Source organism: Pipra filicauda, unplaced genomic scaffold (genome assembly GCF_003945595.2).
Source record: "Pipra filicauda isolate LSUMZ 115617 unplaced genomic scaffold, ASM394559v2 scaffold372_size707771_pilon, whole genome shotgun sequence".
Lineage (NCBI taxonomy): Eukaryota > Metazoa > Chordata > Aves > Passeriformes > Pipridae > Pipra > Pipra filicauda.
Genome location: NW_024104501.1, coordinates 607,261 through 625,794, shown reverse-complemented (window position 1 = coordinate 625,794; position 18,534 = coordinate 607,261). Strand labels below are relative to the sequence as shown.

Here is an 18,534-nt window from a genome sequence, read left to right as displayed (position 1 = left end):
ATCTCAATGATTCTATGATCCTGAGATGAGCCAAAGAGACACAATAATCCTAAGCCTTTCAGGCAGCAATGAAACCTCCTTTCTGCCATTTTCATTTAGCCTAAGTGATAAAATGATCATTAGGTGACAGACAAAATGAAAAAAAAGCCAGAGGGTGAGGGTAAATCAGGTTGAAATTTCTTGTTTCACATAATATTTCATAATGATATGAAGTATAACAGGTTTTGAGAGAAGCATTGAGAAAAAAATATTTTTTCAAAACACAAACTGCTTGGTGATAAGGAAATTTTCTGCAATGTTAGAAGAGCAAATTAGGTTTAGACCTAGATCTCCCACATGCCTATTGACTGCTCCAGCACTGGAAATATTAGGTATCAGTCATCACCCAGGAATTTAATGATTTTAGGAGTGAAAGAAGAGTGGAGTTTAGACGAGAATCTGTGCATTTGATACTTGTGAGAATCTATAAATTGCTAGACTATGATTCAGAAAAGAACTGAAAACAGTAAAAGAACGTCACATATATATACACATACATATTCTCACCTATGAAAACATATGAGCAAAAACAATGTAGAAAAATCACAGGGAATACCTTAATAATCATTTTATCCTGAGTCCAATTTGGTTGTAAATGAAACCTGTGGAAAACACTGCTCAAAAGACCGGTGGATTCCACCTAGAGGGAAAAAAAAGGTGAAGTCATCCTCTGTTGAAGAATGAAAGGGCTGTGAAACTCTCATTTGGCTGACCTCCAGATGCCTCTAAAAAGTAAAAAATCTTGCAGGTAGCTTGGGAAGATCGAGTCTGAAAAAAACTCCACACTACTACTGCGAGCTGAATTTCTGCAGAGCTTGCTAAAGCAAGACAGAATACTGGCAATTTTGCCTGATGGCCAGAATCAGAATAGACTATTATTCCCTGTAGGAAAACAAGGGACAGTCAGTAGCTGTAGTTGGGGTTTTGGGACCCTCAGGGCCAATCTAGAAGGAAGCTAACACTCAGACCATCTACTTTAGGTATCCAAGTTTGATTCCTAGTGCATAGCACCCAAAGTATGTAAACTATGTTCCTTAGGTAGTACGTTGAAGTCACAGATAAATTCAGAGGACCTAAGACAGATCCTCATATAAAATGATGTGAACATTTTTCTGCATCAAATTGGCTGTTCAAATCCCCAAAAGGATTCAGCTGCTGCAGCACATCAAATACAGACTCCTGGCCAAAGAAGAGGAATCCAGAATCCTATAAACATCATGGGAAGAGCTACACACTTCAGAAGGAGCGCATAAGAAAAGAGGTAGCACATAAGAAAGGGCATACTAAGTCAATATCCTAGGTATGCTTTTATCTGAGATGACTGAAACCCATATTCCAGAGAACTGAGGTGGTGGTAAGGGACAAGGGGCTGGGAGTGGTGTGAGACAGACCCCAGACTCAAGCTTAATTTATATCCCTGCAAAGGAGAGAAATAAGATTCATTGGACTAACAGAAGAATGCAAACATGAACAGGATTCTGCAATTTCATGGCTAGACATTCCAATGGGATGTGTGATACTTACATCACAGACTATTTTCATCTTTAAAGGTCTGGAATTTCCCTGAAGTCTTTTAGAAATAAAAAACCAGCAACATCCAGCGCTTTGGGAAGAACATTTTATTGCTAAGCATATCTTTAAACAAAATGCAACTAAGAAAAGAAAAAGAATCAAAAAGGAAGAAGAAAAAGAAAGAGAAAAAAGCAATAACATCACAAAAACTCAAATAAAAATTCTTCAGGTTGTCCATAAAGCAACAGGGATATGGTAGAAGCCCACATACAGAAATGCACATGTTCCCAAAAACTGTCCAATAGAAACTTACACAAAAAAGGAAAGTGTAAATATTTTTTCTTTAACTTAAAAAAGGAAAGTGAAAAGGAAAGGAAGAAAGAAAGCAGGAAATCATTTCACAAGACTCCAAGACTCCAAGAACAGCAATCTTTTACAGACATCAAGATATAATCAACTTTATATAGTTTCGGCCAGTTAAGTCATCTAAAATCGTGCTTTCATACCTTTTTAAAACCTGTCTTTTTTTTTCTTTTTAGTATAAAAAATAAAAAAGAAAAAAAGCTCAACCTCACACACACGCACACGCACCACACACACGCACACATACACGCACTGAAAATATTTGTTAACATGAAAGTATCTTCTCTAAATGTTTGAGAAGACTGTTTTTTTGAATTTAAGTTCCCATGTGCGTGTGTGTATCTGATGACACTTCTTCAGAGTCAAATATTCATGCGACTTATAAACACCAGCAAGAGTAGATTTCTAAACCTAAACAGCTGATTAGTTTTCAACCGCATACAGCAAAAGTGTACATTTCTGATATTCCAGAGTTCTCAATCCTTCTTGGTTTTTGTTGTTTTTTCTGTCTGTCTCTCTCTCTCTCTTATTTGCTTTTTTGATCATGGTAGGCATGGCCGTCAAACCACCTCACTATTGTTCTGTACAGTAAGATAATCCTTTTCACAATAACTGGGAAAATGTAGAAACCAAACAATGAAATTAAATAAGTTAAATAAAATAAAAGAAATTCCCAATTTAACCATAAAACAGTATATACACCATCAGGGTATCCATATAGAAATTATACTAGCAAAAAAATAGTAGTAAAATATGTAAACAAAATTTCAGATTTTTTTTTGACACAGGTAACTGTGACAAAGCTAAAACACACACTTCACATTTTAAGGTTTGCTTTTGTTGTCTGTTTCTTTTTACTCTGTTCTTCAAGAACATTCTCATTCCACATTAAGACCATAACAGAACTTCTGTTCCAGTCGTCCCATCAAACATACCATGATAAATATATCTGTGTGTATATATATATATTATATTATTAAATTAACTTTTCTTTTTTTTTTTTCTGTGTGTCACAGCAGCTTCATTTATTTTCTTTTATATAAAAGAGGAGGAAAAGGGAGAATAGGGCAAATGGAAAGACAGAGATGATCTGAAATGTCAAGCTACAAAATTAAAACATTACATATGAAAACCAGTTATATGTCAAAAAATCTATGTGTTTTGCATTCTTTTACAATTGTTTAGCTTTTCTGACATTTATTGGTCTTGTCACAAGTTGAACTCCAGTGGTGTCTTTCTGATCTCTTTATGAAACTGATTTATCATTATTTTTTGCATACATTGCAATGTCACAGAACCAGAACCCAGAGGAAGGCTCCTTTATTTTTGCACAATATATTCAGCTCAGAATAGTTAATAACTTTTATGTATTCCTTTTTGAATCTTCAAATCCTGTTAAACATACTTTGGTTGTGCTAATGCATACTAAGTGCGGTACTCAAAGCCAATGACTGATCAGAACAGACCCAAATACATATACTCTTTAGTTCAATTGCAAATACTAGAGCCACATCCAAGGGAACCAGCTTTCCATGATAATTTTCTTCAGCACCACCCATGAGTCACTTTCACTGCGTTGTTAGCAAACAACTTACTGCAAGACCACAGATTCTAGAGACAACACAACCAGATATGCAGAGTAAACACCATGGGTAGCTTTTGAGTTCATATATGGCAATAGTCTCTCTTTATTTATTAGGGGGCTTTTTTTTCCGAGATTTCTTCTCAACATATGCCCTAGTTCACCCCCTGCACCATTCCACTCCATTCTTCCCTCCCACACCCAAAAGTAACCAAGAAAACCAAACAATAAGTAACCCAAGAAACAAAACCAAACCAAACCAAAAATCCAACAATCTCCAAAATCATTTATTCCCCTCCTCCAATCTCGAAAAATTATATGTATGCTGGACACGGCCAGATAATTTTGTTCAATATTTCTTTGTTGTTTAATAATGGTTGTATTTTTTTTATTTTTCTTTCCTTTTCTTTTTTTTTTTTTTTAATAAGTAAACTGAAAAATTATCGATACAGTCAGGGATCACGAACATTGTTAAAGACTCACTTGGAGATATGAAACAAGTAAGCCATGAAGTCTTCTACTTTTGCAGAAAGTTCAGCGGAGGAGGAGATTTGGAGATGTCCAAGTTCACTAACAGAGCAGAGCTGTGCGCGCCATCTCCAGAACGCTAAGTGTGCTTTATAATACATTAGGGCAAAGTTTGCTGACTCCAAGCGATGACTGAGACATTAACAGTCACTGCTGAAATTTTTTCCCAATACTTTTTCCCACAAACGATATCTCCCAATCATCTCGTTCGCTGCAATGGTTCTGATATTTCAGTTAAATCTCATTAAGTATTTATATATTTATATATAAATAAGTATTCTTTTTTACACATAATACTCTTTGTCCTTGTTTTTCTGCTTCTTGTGGCCGCTCTTTGAGCTCTGCTGCTTCTCCTTCACGAGCGTGCCGTTGCTCTGGGCTGAGTTGCTGATGTAGTTCCGCGTCTCGTCCACCTGATAGGACCCCTCGTCCCTGTTCCTGTACTTGTACATGGCATACAGGAGGATGAGGATGCAGAGGGCGGCAGCAGCCACAATGCCGACGACCATCCCCGTTGTGCTGCTCGACTCGCGGACCACCTCTGAGGCCCCCGGAACCCGTCTGATTCCCGGCTCCGTGGGGTTTGCTGTGGGCACATTACGGAACATGGGGGAAGTGATTAGCGGGCTCTTCAGCTTTGTGCTGTCTAGCTCATAGGCAGTGGGCAACGGAAGCAAGACTATGTCAGGCTGGGGTTTGAGCTCACGGTTATTCATTTTGCCGGCTGGCAATTTGGGCACCATCCCAGTCGAGGACGAAGCTGTGGAGCGGATCAGCTCAGGGGACAAAGACGTGGTAGTAGTCCTACCAGTTTCGGAGACTTTGTTAGGTCTAAAGTCCTTGGATTCCCACTTGGGTGCGTGTGCTTTGTAGCCACCTTCGAAGATGGAAGTGGAAAGACTCTTATCTGTTACCAAGGAGAAGGTGGTGTAAAAATCTTCATCATCAGTAGGGGGTAGGTTAGAGTCAAAGGTTTCCCCTGAGCCATACCCAGATATCACCAAGCCATCATCATCACAACCATCGCTGCCTTGGTCCGACAAGCAAGGTAACCCCGCCTCAGAGGTCATGGACAGGGAATCTTTGGTGGTCTCAATAATGGTGAGGAGGGGGCGAAAGGTAGGGGGAAGTGTAATGAAAGGTGCACGAGTAGCAATAGGAGGGATATCTAAAGGGTCTTCTACAAGTAGAGGGATAACTAATTCACCTCCTGGGATGGAAAAGAGAGAAAAAAAGAAGATTAGTACATTTTAATGACACAATGCACCATTTTCTGTTCACTTGACTCAAGGGTGAGAAAGGTTGTGGGCATTCTGAAAAGGTGTCAGGGATCAGGTTTCTCACCCTAGCTACACTACCAACATACTTTCCTGGGGGTGCCTTTCATTGTTCCCTCCCATCCTGTTCGGACATGGGTAAACTGCATGTTCCATTTCCTACCTATGCTAGGTATGTACAGTGAAATACTCTGGATTTTTGGGGACCCAAAGTTTTTGATTTTTGAAGATACTCTCAAGTGACTCTGTGGTCATCAATTTTTGGTAGTGATCTTTCTTAAGCATTTGGTTAGAAGACTATTTAAATTAATTATTTTAGACTTCCATAGATCAGTGTTCTCATAAATGTGTTTTTTACCATTCATCTTGCCAGTTTTTCCTCTTCTGATTATTTTCATTTAAAATAACAATGGTATTTTCTCTGCCATTCTAATCTGCTCACCTGTAGTTTAGAAGTCCTTTCCTTAAGCCATTTAGCATTCATCCATTTCTTCTTGATCATTATCTGGCTTTTAAATTGTGGGAAAGTTCATGAAAGCAAGGGATGGAATAAGAACCAAGTACTTACTGGGGTCCATGAGTGTACAGAGCTCTACTCAATGTTCATCTCTTTATAATATTTCTTTAGCATTCTGTTCAACACGAGGGATGTCCCTTTCCTTCCACCTCTTGGGGCTACTAGTGCCATACTATCTTCATCTTTGGTTCTTCTTGATATTCTTTTACTATAATTCGATTAAGAATTAGGATAGATTTTATTGCGATTGATAATATAACTGAATAAGGACTTTGATAAACCCCAGTTCGATTGAGCCCAGGATTGTACTGCAGAAGTTGTCTTCATTCCTACTGTTACTTTTTGATAAGCAGAGAGTTGTGATCAGTTCTACTTATTTCTAACATGATGGTTACCTGCCTACAGAGGACTAAGAACAAGGTGGACTTATGGTCTACTCTTGAACAACAAACTGTACCTTTGTACCTTCCCATAGTATAAGCTACAACTGAAGCAAGAAAATTGGTGTATCATTCCTATGATTTGGATTCTGAAGAGCAATATCGCTACTTTTAGGATACTAGCCCTGTTTTTTTCTATATATTGTAATATGACTGTACTTCTACCTTTGAGTTTATGGGTAATTGACACTCCATTGTTTTATTCTGATGTGGAATTTCATTTATCTAATTCCTTTAGTTATGATTACATAGTCTTCTGCTGACATACTGGTCATCAACACTTTTTTAGAATGAGCCATGTTGCTTTGGAAAATTTGTGTATAAAATTGTCCCTTGGGTAATTTTTGTTGTGCTAGCCACTTAAGTAAGCTGCTTAAAATATACATTGAAGAGTTCAGCTGACATCATGAGAGCCATCTAGATCTGTTCAAAGGAGTGTAACTCACTAAGTATTTCTAATGTATTGAAAATTTTATTTATACGTACCATTACTTAAGGAAGGATATGTAAAAGGAATTACAGCTTCTAAATAAATAATTCTGGGTTTTAATTCTGTATTAATAACTGCTAATGAACAATTTGGCATTGTTAGATTGCTGAATGGCATTAGGGTCAAAATTCTGCTCTCTCAAATCTACCCTATATATTACACGCACTTGTTTCCCATTGAATTCTGCCAGTAATGTCCATAGAAGTTCTAGAAGGAATAGTCTACAACCTAAATTCCTTCTAAATGTATTTGGAGAGCAATATATCTGAACAAATTACATACTGAAGATGGCAATATACTGGAAAAGGTACTTAACAGTTCAATTAAATCTGGACAGCTGAACTAGCAATATGACTTATTCTTTTCCTTAATGAGAAAATAAGTGGTCACACAGTTTAATCAGTTGAAAAAGTCAGAATTATCTCAGAGGTACCAGGGCAGAAATTAGGCCAAAATAAGAAACCTGGTACTTTTGTGTACTTTCATGCAAAGTTAGTTTTAAGCTAAGATAAAAAGGGCCAATTTGAACATGTTTAGTTTCCTGAGCTTCCTCAGTACCTTCATATACCTCTTTTGTTACTGGTTAGAGGATGAAGAAATAAGTATCAATCACTGCAAACTACATATTTTTTAAAAAATTATGTAAAAAAGCAGAAAATGTAGTCTGACAAAAGGCTACATGGCATTTTGTGCTCATGCCTCTGAGCTGTTTTCTGAGCAATGTAGAAACTAGAGCATGTAATATGATTTATATATGTCCAAAAACCCTATGCATGGCTTGAGGAGAGCACCTATAATCTATGCAAACAGGTGGGCTTGGGATGAACTTGGAGTATGCCTCAGGGGGAAAGACCATCTGTGAGCCTGGTAAAAAAAATGAATAAAAATAACAGTATTTAAGTCAGAATTGCACCAAATTGCATGACTCGAGAATTTAAGTTCCAGAAAGTCAGGGATAGAAAATGTTCTTTTTAAACAATTTTTGAAGATCACTGTTTTGTTATTAAAGAGCAGGATCGACTTGTGATTTTCATTCACCATCTGTGACACTCAATTGGAAAAAGAAACCAGTTTGGCAGCTTTTAATTGCTTACCTAGAGCTTTGAAGTGCCTTTGTTCTTAAAAGCTATTATACTGACACACAGCATCAGTATGCAGTTGATCTGCCATACACTGGGACAATACTTTGGGCAGTTTTCTTCCAAAGAGAAATTATTTTGCTCGTATTAATAATTAATTTTCTGGAAGGAATCAGACATATCTTACATTTAATAGGAAAATTTTCCTTTTGCCCCAATACCCCTTTCATTTAAAACTAGGCCATAGTTTTATAGTTTTTGTTGCTGTTGAGGACTTGAGCTAATGATCAAGACTACTGCAACTATTAAATGATCACGGTCTCCTTGAAATATAAAATAAAGCTGATAAACTTGCTATCATAAGTGGAATTTTACATAAGTGATGGAGAAAATACTGGAGTTTTTGATTCCAGCAAGTCTGTTGGATGGAAGACAATAGGACAGAATTAGGACTAGGTTTTAAAAAGTTTTCATCTCACAATATGTGAGAGAAGAGAAACAACTTTCATACCAGGAAGACTGGATTAACTTTGATACAATTATTTAATCTCATAATTAGTTTTTATTTCAAATTGTCCAATGATCCATACTATGGTTACCTGCATACTAAAGAAATAAAGAGACTCTTTAAGGTCTTTCATTAGGAATCACTTCTCCATCAAGGAGTAAATTTGTTACATATACTTTTGGGGAGTATCAGGTAGATGGCTGCAAGGATGGTAATAATGTTTTGATTTCTTTTTTTCTCTCTCTAATGGAAGAATCTGTGAGACTGAAAAAAAGCTGTGAGAGACTAAGTCAGAAAAAGCACCCTAGGTATCAGATCTGACTTCTTTTTGACAGCTATTAGGCATCTATGCAAAACTCACAGCAAACTTGAAGCGGTAGGTATAACAGGATGAAAGCACAATGAATACTTCTTGGGCTATGTGATTTATAGAGGAAAAAAACACCCTTTAAAAGGGCACGATAAAAATGCCAATCAATCTAAAAGAAATGTGTTATTTAAAGATAACAGGGAATGTAAATTCTGAAAAGCTCCCAGGAAAGTGTGAGAAATATGATCACCGATATCTATGGAGGGGAGCAACTGCAAACTTTCACATCATGCCTGCAAACAACTCTGTTACTGGTACTACATTTCTGTTTGTAAGAGACACAAGGGGGAGTCTGATGACAAGCAGACTATGAGTGTGCATGTAGGGGTAACCATCTTTCACAGAAGGACAGCTGAGGGAGCAGGAAGCTGCCTGGAGCCAGTGGTCGTTTTATGGAGAATTGGTGCCTCTTGCCCAGGCCCCAACTTGGTTTCAAGGTAAGCACTGAAAGATTTAAAAGACAAAGAGCCACTCAGTTGTCAAGAATTACTTATGCAGGATTTCAATCCTGCATGGTTTGCTGTAGAAGCCAAACGTTTTAAAGATTTAGATTTCTAGAAAAAGGCTAGAGGAGTTCCTGAAAAACTTTACATGACAATCTGGAAAGGGAAATACATTTGAGACAGGTTTTATGTTTGTCAAGTTTTTATTTTCTCACAATGTCTACCATTTTTTCAATTGCAAAATTAAATGCTTTGAGACCCGAATAAAACTTATGGGTTCAATTTCCAAATAGTTCTGTGCTTATGAAAAAAAAAAAAAGGCAAGGCTGCCACCCAGTTTGGGCCATGGCTTCCAAACAAATATTCATGTGAGCTTTAGATTCTGTTTGTGGATTATATGGGCTGTTTCCTGATAGTTACAGGTTTCTTTTCCCATTTTTTTTCTGTTGGCTGTTACACAGCAGTTAACAGTGTTCATCCGTATGCTCCAAGTTCAGGATTACTTTAACAATCCAAAGATTTCACAAGGATTTTCCAGATTTATTTTTCAGATACTCTGTATTTTCTCTCCTAAGCAGAGAATGGATGTTTCCTGAATAGAAATACGTTCTCTTGATAACACAATGCCAAAGAACTAAACAAAAGAGAAACAGATAAAATGGTTTTCTCTGCAGTGATATAGATGCAAGACTAGTTTGCCCATCAACAGTACAGCTGAAAAAAATCAAGCAAGAACCCAACAAAAAAATGAACATCTAACTGGAAGGACCACTGAAAGAATGGAGGTCAGTGAGATGGGAAACCTTATACCAAGTGGCCCAGTGCTTTGCTTGGCCTTCTTATTCCACGAAGTGTGCATATATTAATTAAAAATTAGCCTCTTAGCACATATACTACTTTCATGGAGTTGTGCTTTTCTTTTAACTACCAAGAGCACTGGGGATATAAAAGGTCTGCTTTAGCCTTGGAGCTGCCTTGGTTTTTGCTTTATGAGAGTATTTATAGATATATAATTCATACCTCTGGAGCTGATCTCCAGTAAGAGTTCTCTACCACTGGAAAAGACAGAGTGTTAAAAATTTAATAGAAGCCTTATGAACTGTGAGGATGTTGTGGGCAAGTCATGAATGCAGAGGGCACCAAAAAATATGATAAAGAAAACAACATGAAAAACTGTAGCAATGGCTGGTTTTCATCTCTAGAGCCACAACTGCTTCAGCGGCATCTCAGGCGTCAGACTGGTACAGGACAAAAGGCACACAAAATGGAAGCCTGAAAGATTCATCTTCTCCTGATGATGATAAGTAACACACCTTATTGTCTCTGTCTTTTTCAGCTGTGATTGAAGAGCTTTTAAATGCCATCCATAAAGGCTGCACAATTTATCTATTTCTGCAGGCACTTGAAATTCTGCATCCAAAGTTTGCAACTTCAATTTTATTCTTATGGTGCTCCTCTGAAGTTTGGCTCCAAATTCAGTATGAAATATTTGACACAGAAGTAAGTCCTTACCTTTTCCACCTCTGTACCAACACAATAATTCCTTATTAAAAGACTGAGTTTATAAATTTCAGACTAATGGTGTTTAGTCAATTCTCCTTTGATTCCTCTGAGGATAAAAAGCAGAAATTATTCAGCATATAGTCTCCAATTCCCGGGAAAGATAACCTAGTAGATGAACATTCTTCATATTTTCTACTCTTGCAGTCTGACTTGCTTGCAATTGACAGAGAGTAGTAGAGAGAAAAACATAATTTCCTTAATGGAATTCTGCAACTTCTTATCTCAAGTATCACCTTTTCCTTTCAGAAACTATGTAGTCCTCAAAGTGATTAGATAAAACTGGATTCAGGTGCAGTTGGTTGAAAAGCATTTCCTAAGCTCCTCCCCAGCTATATTAAAAGACATTAGTTAATGCAGTGTTTCCCAATAGACGGCTCATGAGAAACAGGAAGGTACAGAGTTTGAGAGGTAAGGAATCCCACATTAATGCTGGGCTGTGTTTCATTGATGTAAATTTTTGGTCATCTTTGTGGAGTTTCAGTGAAACAGATATTAATACCTTCCAGAGAGGACCTGATATTGTGTCTACAAAAAAGATTCTAGAGCAAAACCAGGTATTTTGGTGCCCAGACACTGAGATGCTCTGAAACAATTGAAACATGCACTCTTCTATCTCTTGCCATTATTTTAAACTTTTATGATTAGTTGGTGACAGCTTCCTACTCAGGATAATTATTTGTTCAGTTTTCAGCATCTGTTGTTCAAGGAACTTGACAGCTGAACCTAAGATACCTGCTGATCCTAAAATACCAGCTGACCACGGCGTTACCATGCAGAAATGGTAGAAACACATGAGCTTATAAGGAAGTACAGCTTTGTCTTACTTGTACTCACCGCTTTTTGAAGAAACTAATGCAAACCTCTTTTGTAGCAAGGAAATTTTAGAGGTTCAGGACGTGTGTGCCAAAGGCATCATTTCTGCATGATATTAGCAAGTCTGACATGCTGAGTGCATCTACCTGGTAAGAGTACACTTGAGAGTATCATTTAGACTGGACATCAGGCACATAATCAGCCATGAAGCAAACTGATAGAAATAAAATAATTTAATGGGAATAAAGTAGGAATGACATATGCTGCACTAGGAAAACCCTGAGAACTACCAAAAGCCAAAGAAGTCCCATAATTTTTCACTTGACATGAAGGTTACACTACTAGGTTACATATAATTCTAGTAGTGTGAAATAAAAGTACCATTACTGGTGATTTGTTTAGGGAAAGGGGAAAGAAAGCTTCTAGAGGGGGACCGAGAAAGGACAGGAGCAAACTACCTCGGACTCCTTCACCCCCTCCTATGCACAGTACAATATGGCAATTGACAATATACAAAGAGCACATAACATAAAGGCAAATACAAACTGATTAAAAAATAAATAAACTTATATATTTTCCTAAAACAAAACCATACACTAGAAAACAAAAATGCCACAGCAACAAGGTCAGAAAAAGGAAAAACAGAACAAGTAATTCACTTTAGCAGCAAAACAAAGAATAAAACCTATGAGAACTGAAAAAAAGATGAAAATCAAAAACATTATTTCCTTTTAAAAAAAAAGTAATCAAAAATACATAAAAATATTTAGAAAGCATACCACATTGATTTCGTAACAGTCAACTTACATCAACAAATTGCCCGCATGTTTTTTGGCATGAAAGGAAAAATTTACAAAAGAAAGTTGTGTAAGAATGCTCTTGGACAAGTAGCATTGCCACATTCTTGTAACTTGCTTTTTTCGTTGTTGTTTCTTAAAAACTTTTTTAGCAAAATGTTTATTATTTCTTCTTAAATATATTTGTTTTACAACAAAGGGCGATACAGGGAGGCAACAACACATACATCCACACCACATAACATGAAAAGAAAAAAATCTTGCACCTTAACAAACTTGAACTTGTTTTTTTTTTCTGCTGTTTTTTGGTTGTATTTTTTTATCTTATGTAAAGTTGTTAGCATATTGCAGTTGAAAAATCCTGTACAATTTACTTTTGCTCGTTTGCATATCTATACATATAACGTTTTTTGAAAAGCAAAGTTTGTTGCTTTTTTGCCTTTTTGGTCAATTTGATATATATTTTTTTAAACATTTTCTTTTTTTCTATAATTTTTGTGTGTGTGTGTTTTAAGGAATGGATGACTGCACATAAAATTTTAACAATGCTAAAGAAAGGGGTGGTGAAGGGGAACTTATGGGAAGAAAAAAATGCCTAGGGTGGATGGAGTGGGAGTGTAAAAATCTATGAGTGTACTACACAGGAGATGAAGATGATGGGAGTGAATGTGTAAGTCAGTTGCCATGTCCATGTAAGGGCGGTACGGAGTGATCTAGCAGCATTAGAGCTTCTGGCTGTAAGGAAGGGATGGGCAATATACAAAAACAAATGAGCATATTCATGCCCATCAACAAAAAGAAAGAACAGAACTCTAACATTGACAATCTCACAAACCCTAAGCTGCAACTTCTTCAACATGCAAGTTACAAAAAAATTAATAATTATAGTATTAATATTTACATTTTCATTAAAGGCTTTCAAATTATAAAAACAGTTAAGACTTTTCCCTACTAAAAATAGCAGTAAAATACATAAACTAATAATAATAATAATAGTAATAATAATAATAACCAGAGAGTAAAACAAAAAAAACAAGGAAACTAGTTTTATGCATTGGAATTAGAACAACTTCATCTGTAGCTACCCACAGCCTTCTTCTTCTTCTAAGAATCATCTTTTCTGAAGTCCATCAAACTGACATCAGTATTCTCAGTAATTTGAGACAATAATTTCTTGAGCACATCAAATGAGTGTTTTGAATGTAATCGTTGTGTTGGCACCCCCTTCCCCACTGTCAAATTAGACTGCTTGTATATTCAGATTCTCTGGAGAATCTCAAAAATACAGCTGTAGGATTCTGCCAGTGAAGTAGTTCTTTATTTAAAGACGGAAATAGAGGGAAAAAATTGCAGAAAACAATTCATAACTCTTTTGTTTTGTTTGTTTTTTTTTTCATTATAAGATTGGAACAAAGCAAATCTAAGATAGAAATTCAACCATTGAAAAGAAACACATCAAAATATAACTATGTAGAGATATACTAAAAAAAAAAGCAAAAAAATGAAAAAGAGTACTTTGTTCCCAGGAAGAAGGGAGATAAGAGCAATTGTGGGGGTTTGAAATTTTATTTTTAAAGAAAAAATTATTCCACACACTTCCAAAGATGAACAAACCAGATGCACACATTGAAAGGAACAGACAAAGCAGTCTAGGGACACTTTCATAATTTAGATTTTTTTTTTTTTTTAAGAATCGGATTCTCTTTCATTCCATCCCCCTCTCCTTTAAATTTGTTTTGAATTGTTGGCCAAAACCCCACCACCCTCTAGTGTTGCTTTTTTTTTTAATAGATCTTTTTTTTTAAATTGCTTATTTTTAAAATAAACATGGAGAGAAAAAAAAAAAGGACGTGCAGTCTGGATGTACGTCATAAATAGACATAGAAAAAGATAGAAGAAATTGGCTGAGGTTGACAAATGGGTTATATAATAGCTTAATTTTACTGTAGGATGTTAATAATAATGCATGCTTAAAGTAAGTTGCATTTAGGGAAAGTAGAAAAACAGAACAGCAAGCAAGGACTTGGGGAGTGGGCAGGCAGAGGGGAAGGGGTGGGCGGGAGGTGTACCATCCATGCCTCTCCAGAAAGGGCAAAGCACATTCCAGCAGTTCTCCACATTTCTGGGGGAGGTCAGGAGGGGAAAAGAGTGAGGAGAAATCATAAGCTATGTTAGGACACACTCTTCACCCTGACTGTGACCTTCTATTTGAATTAATCACTCAAAATGCCAGATTCCATCCCTTGTTCTGGCTCTAACTTTCCAAGACATTCCCAAACTGATTGGTATTTCTTTTTTTGCCTAGTGACAGAAAATGCTGCCACTGCTAGAATTAAGGTGGAGACTACTTTCTCCTATGTTACAAAGTTCAAGAAGATATTACTAATCAGTTCTACCTGAGTCTTTACTAAAACTGGATTACAAATAATGTATGTTATGGAGGGGTCTTCAGCTTCCTCTGAATTCACAAAATCACAGAATATTCTCAGTTGGAAGGGACCCACAAGGATCATCACGTCCAACTCTTAAGTGAATGGCCCATACAGGGATCAAACCCGCAATCTTGGTGTTATTAGCACTATGCTCTAAACAACTGAGCTAATCTTTAATGACACATATGATGTCCATATTTTTCTTGTGAAAAGATCATCATCCTGACATCAGAGTCCTTCCAAGAAGGAACTTAGGACCCCAGCAAAAAAACCTGCTTTGGTTGATTTTTTAGAAGACTGCAAAAGTTACACATAGGCTTTGGACCCCGCCTATGATGCATCTCTCCAGGAGATAGGAAAATCAGGCTGTAAGCACTGCATGTACTTTAGCTTTCCATCGGGAACGCCAGCAAGATCATTTCATAAAGGTCACGCTACCACCAATAGGTGGAAGTGGCGGCTATCTTGAGATTGAATTTCTGGGAAGAATGGGGCTATTCTCCTTGTAGATGTGGCCAGTGGTACTTTCGTATAAATATAATAATGAACAGGTAGGAAGTTTTGGTACTTATTAACTGAGGAAGAATAGCACCTCTAAGGACACAGAGATCAGTATAGTTCTGAGGAATGTTAAATAAGCATAAACCCCACAAAAATACAATAGCCCAGACTGGTTTTAGAGGCATTACTGAAAAGTGTCCAGTTCTGAGAGGAGTTATATGAGAACTCCTGCTTCAGAAGTGATGGGGTTGCACTGCTTAAAAGCACAGTGCAGCTGTAGCTGGAATGTACCATGCCTTTGCTGGAAGACTACACTGGACCTATCTCCTACATCCCTTTGGTAAACGTATTAGGAAAGGAAGAGGTCAAACCAAAGAAGAGGAAAACTGGTCAAGGTTATCTCAGGGACAGAACATGCAGGTTAGAGGAAGAAAAATTTTGGTCTACATAGGAAATTTTGGAGATTCATTTGTAGATCAGAAAAAATTGGTTAGAAATAGGAAAAAAAAATTGCAGGAGTGAGGCCTTTTTAGACCTCAGAGGAGATTTTTATTTGACGAGGTTACAAGGCTAGTGTCCCTGGACATCACTCCCAACCAGGATTCTGAGCCTCTGGTTTAATTGTACTTAGGGAGTTTCACAAAGAGGCATTTAAGCTTTGAATTTTAATCAGTATTTGTCATGACTTGCAGCTGGATTTTCAAAGTAGTGAAATATCCCCCTTCAGCACATTAGAATTGAGTGCCTTCTCTTTGATGCAAAACAGACTGTAAGGCATGGGTCTGCCTGCCAACTGTGCAGTCTGTGTCAGGCCACTCCAGAAAACACTTATGCCCTATTTGACAATAAATGCCCAACTCGTTGCATGAGGGTCTGGAAAAGCCTTTTACTGCCTCGAAGATCAAAAGAGCTAAAGAACCACAGCTGGAGCCAGAGACACTTAAAGAGATGACAAGATTTTGTAAAGGAAATCTTGATGTTAGACTTACAAGAGGATTTTAAGGGTGCTAAGCAATTTTTTCTTTACTTAGTCGATACAGAGGTGTTTGAATAGAAGCAGAGGTCTTTGGAAAATCTTGGTCCAGCAATTTTTGCTGAGGCTGGGAACACCTCCTCCACTTAAAAAAAAAAAAATTCTAGCTGTTAATAGTCAAAACTAGATGTCCTAATTTGAAAATTGGATCCTGAATGCTTCCACATGAAACTATAAGACAGTATTTTATTACTTAACATTTAGCAAATTATTCGTCAGAAAAACAAAGATTAAAAAGCATAACCATTGATGCTTTATTTTATTTTAAAAAGCTTAAAGTAGATTGAAGGACTGGGAGTAGAAGCATCTGTACTATCAAGGCTTACAAGTTTCCTGTACTAGCTTTCAAAACAACCTGTTCATTCTTGCATGCTTTTAACCTTCCTTAGAGTAGTATTTTTCAGACATCCAGCCAAATGAATGCTTAGCACACCACAAATAACTAATAGCTTATAGACTAATAGGACTAAAATACTAATTTTCAAAGCAAACCCTCATCCCTACCCCAAACTCAGAATAAAAATCTGTTCCTGTGATTCCCATCAGCTGTCCCCAATAACTTAAACTGCAAGAGAAGTGTATTGAATTAGCTGGTCCAGTACAAAAACCAGGAAGATAGGAAGAGCCTAAGAAGATAAATTAGTTATATTACTTTCCTTGCACCAGCTGTTTGCACTGGCAAAAAGCTCTCTCATTCTAAGCCCATCTGAAGCTCCGAAATAAAAAGCAATCTATAGTAAGAACATCTACATGAGCACGACTGACAAAGTCCCACATGACATTTTGCTTGGTTTTGTGTGTAAGAGTTAATTAATGGGGCTTCTTTATAGAAATGAGCTAGGAAACTATCATCAAATATGAAAGCACATTTACAGCTACCGAAGCTAAGGAAATCATAGGGCTAAACTGCCACAGCTCTCTAAAGTAAAGAATTTTTCAGGTGTTTGCCATAAGCTTATTATCTTTTCACAGTCCTCCAAATCAAAGAGTATTTCATGCTTCCAGTGCTAAGCAGCCCATCCAATATCACTGGCCTGAAAGCATTCTTCCCATGCATCTCTACTCAACTGTATCTTTCTCCAGTAAGAAAGATCTGATGTGGTTTTGGAAAGACTCAAGACTGACATTTGTAGTCAGCCCAGCCAAGGTTTTTTTTTATGTAAAGCCAAATTTATTTAATCCTAAAAGTCAGTTGCATGGAAAGAAGTCTTTCTGAATCCTGAGGGATTTTGCAACCACAAACCAGATTCTCATACTGACAAACTCAGTAGCACAGTGTCATCCAATAATTTGAGTGGGAGCAGGAATAGTAGCCCAAGTTTTCTGCATATTTATAGTATACTGAAATGCACATAATTTTCTGATTTTCTGCAAACATATAGCAGCAAGGTTATATTAGTGTCTCTTCCTTTCTTCAATATACAGCTATGAAGCAGACAGGTAAAAATACATGTCATCAGTTTGTCCAAATTCTAGTAAATACTTTATGACTACCACATCTGTTCTTGTTAGTTGTATCCCAAGAAACCATATGCTGTTGGACAGGTTGGATCAATAGGCTGAGACCAAATGTATGAGGTTCAAAAAGGCCAAGTACTGGGTTCTGCACTTGGGTCATAAGAACCCATGAGATGCTACAGGCATGGGCCAGAGTGTTTGGAAAGCAGCCCAGCAGAAAAGGACCTAGGGGTGCTGCTCGACAGATGGATGAACATGAGCCAGCAGTGTGCCCAGGTGGCCAAGAAGGCCAGTGGCATCCTGGTCTGTATCAGGAACAGTGTGGCCAGCAGGACCAGGGCAGTGATCGTCCCTCTGTACTTGGCACTGGTGAGGCCACACCTTGAGTGCTGTGTCTAGTTCTGGGCCCACCATTGCAAGATAGACACTGAGGTGGTGGAGCATGTCCAGAGAGGGGCAATGGAGCTGGGGAAGGGTCTAGGGAGTAAGTCATAAGAGTGGCTGAGGTTGTTTTGCCTGGAGAAAAGGAGGCTCAGAGGAGATCTTGTTGCTCTCTATAACTACCTGAAAGGAGGTTGCAAACTTCAGAAGCAGACAGGACTCATTTTCGGTGCGATATTTTTAATCACTTGGATACTAGGCTACATGTGCCATTTCGGTTGAAAGATCCTAAAAAGTAATCTAATTAATCCCTAAGTTAGCACAAGGACATTGCATTCTCAAAGTCTGCAGCTAGTCCAGCTGGAAGTAACTCTGTGAATAGGACTTCCTCCCTTGCCTTGTGAGGGG

General features: G+C 37.4%; 1 protein-coding gene across 8 annotated transcripts in view; it reads right to left on the bottom strand.

Moving 5' to 3' along the window:
- Positions 1 to 1,643: 1,643 nt before the first annotated feature.
- LOC113987441 (neurexin-3-beta) overlaps positions 1,644 to 18,534 on the bottom strand; it is a 562,088-nt gene continuing 545,197 nt past the window's right edge. For 4 of the 8 annotated variants that reach the window (XM_039384773.1, XM_039384774.1, XM_027720175.2 and 1 more), the window contains one exon: positions 1,644 to 4,610. In XM_039384773.1, the coding sequence (XP_039240707.1) occupies positions 4,309 to 4,610 (302 nt within the window). In that variant the 3' untranslated portion in view covers positions 1,644 to 4,308. Of the gene's footprint in view, positions 5,235 to 18,534 lie in introns of all 8 variants that reach the window. The other 4 variants (XM_039384772.1, XM_039384775.1, XM_039384776.1 and 1 more) reach the window with 2 other exon arrangements.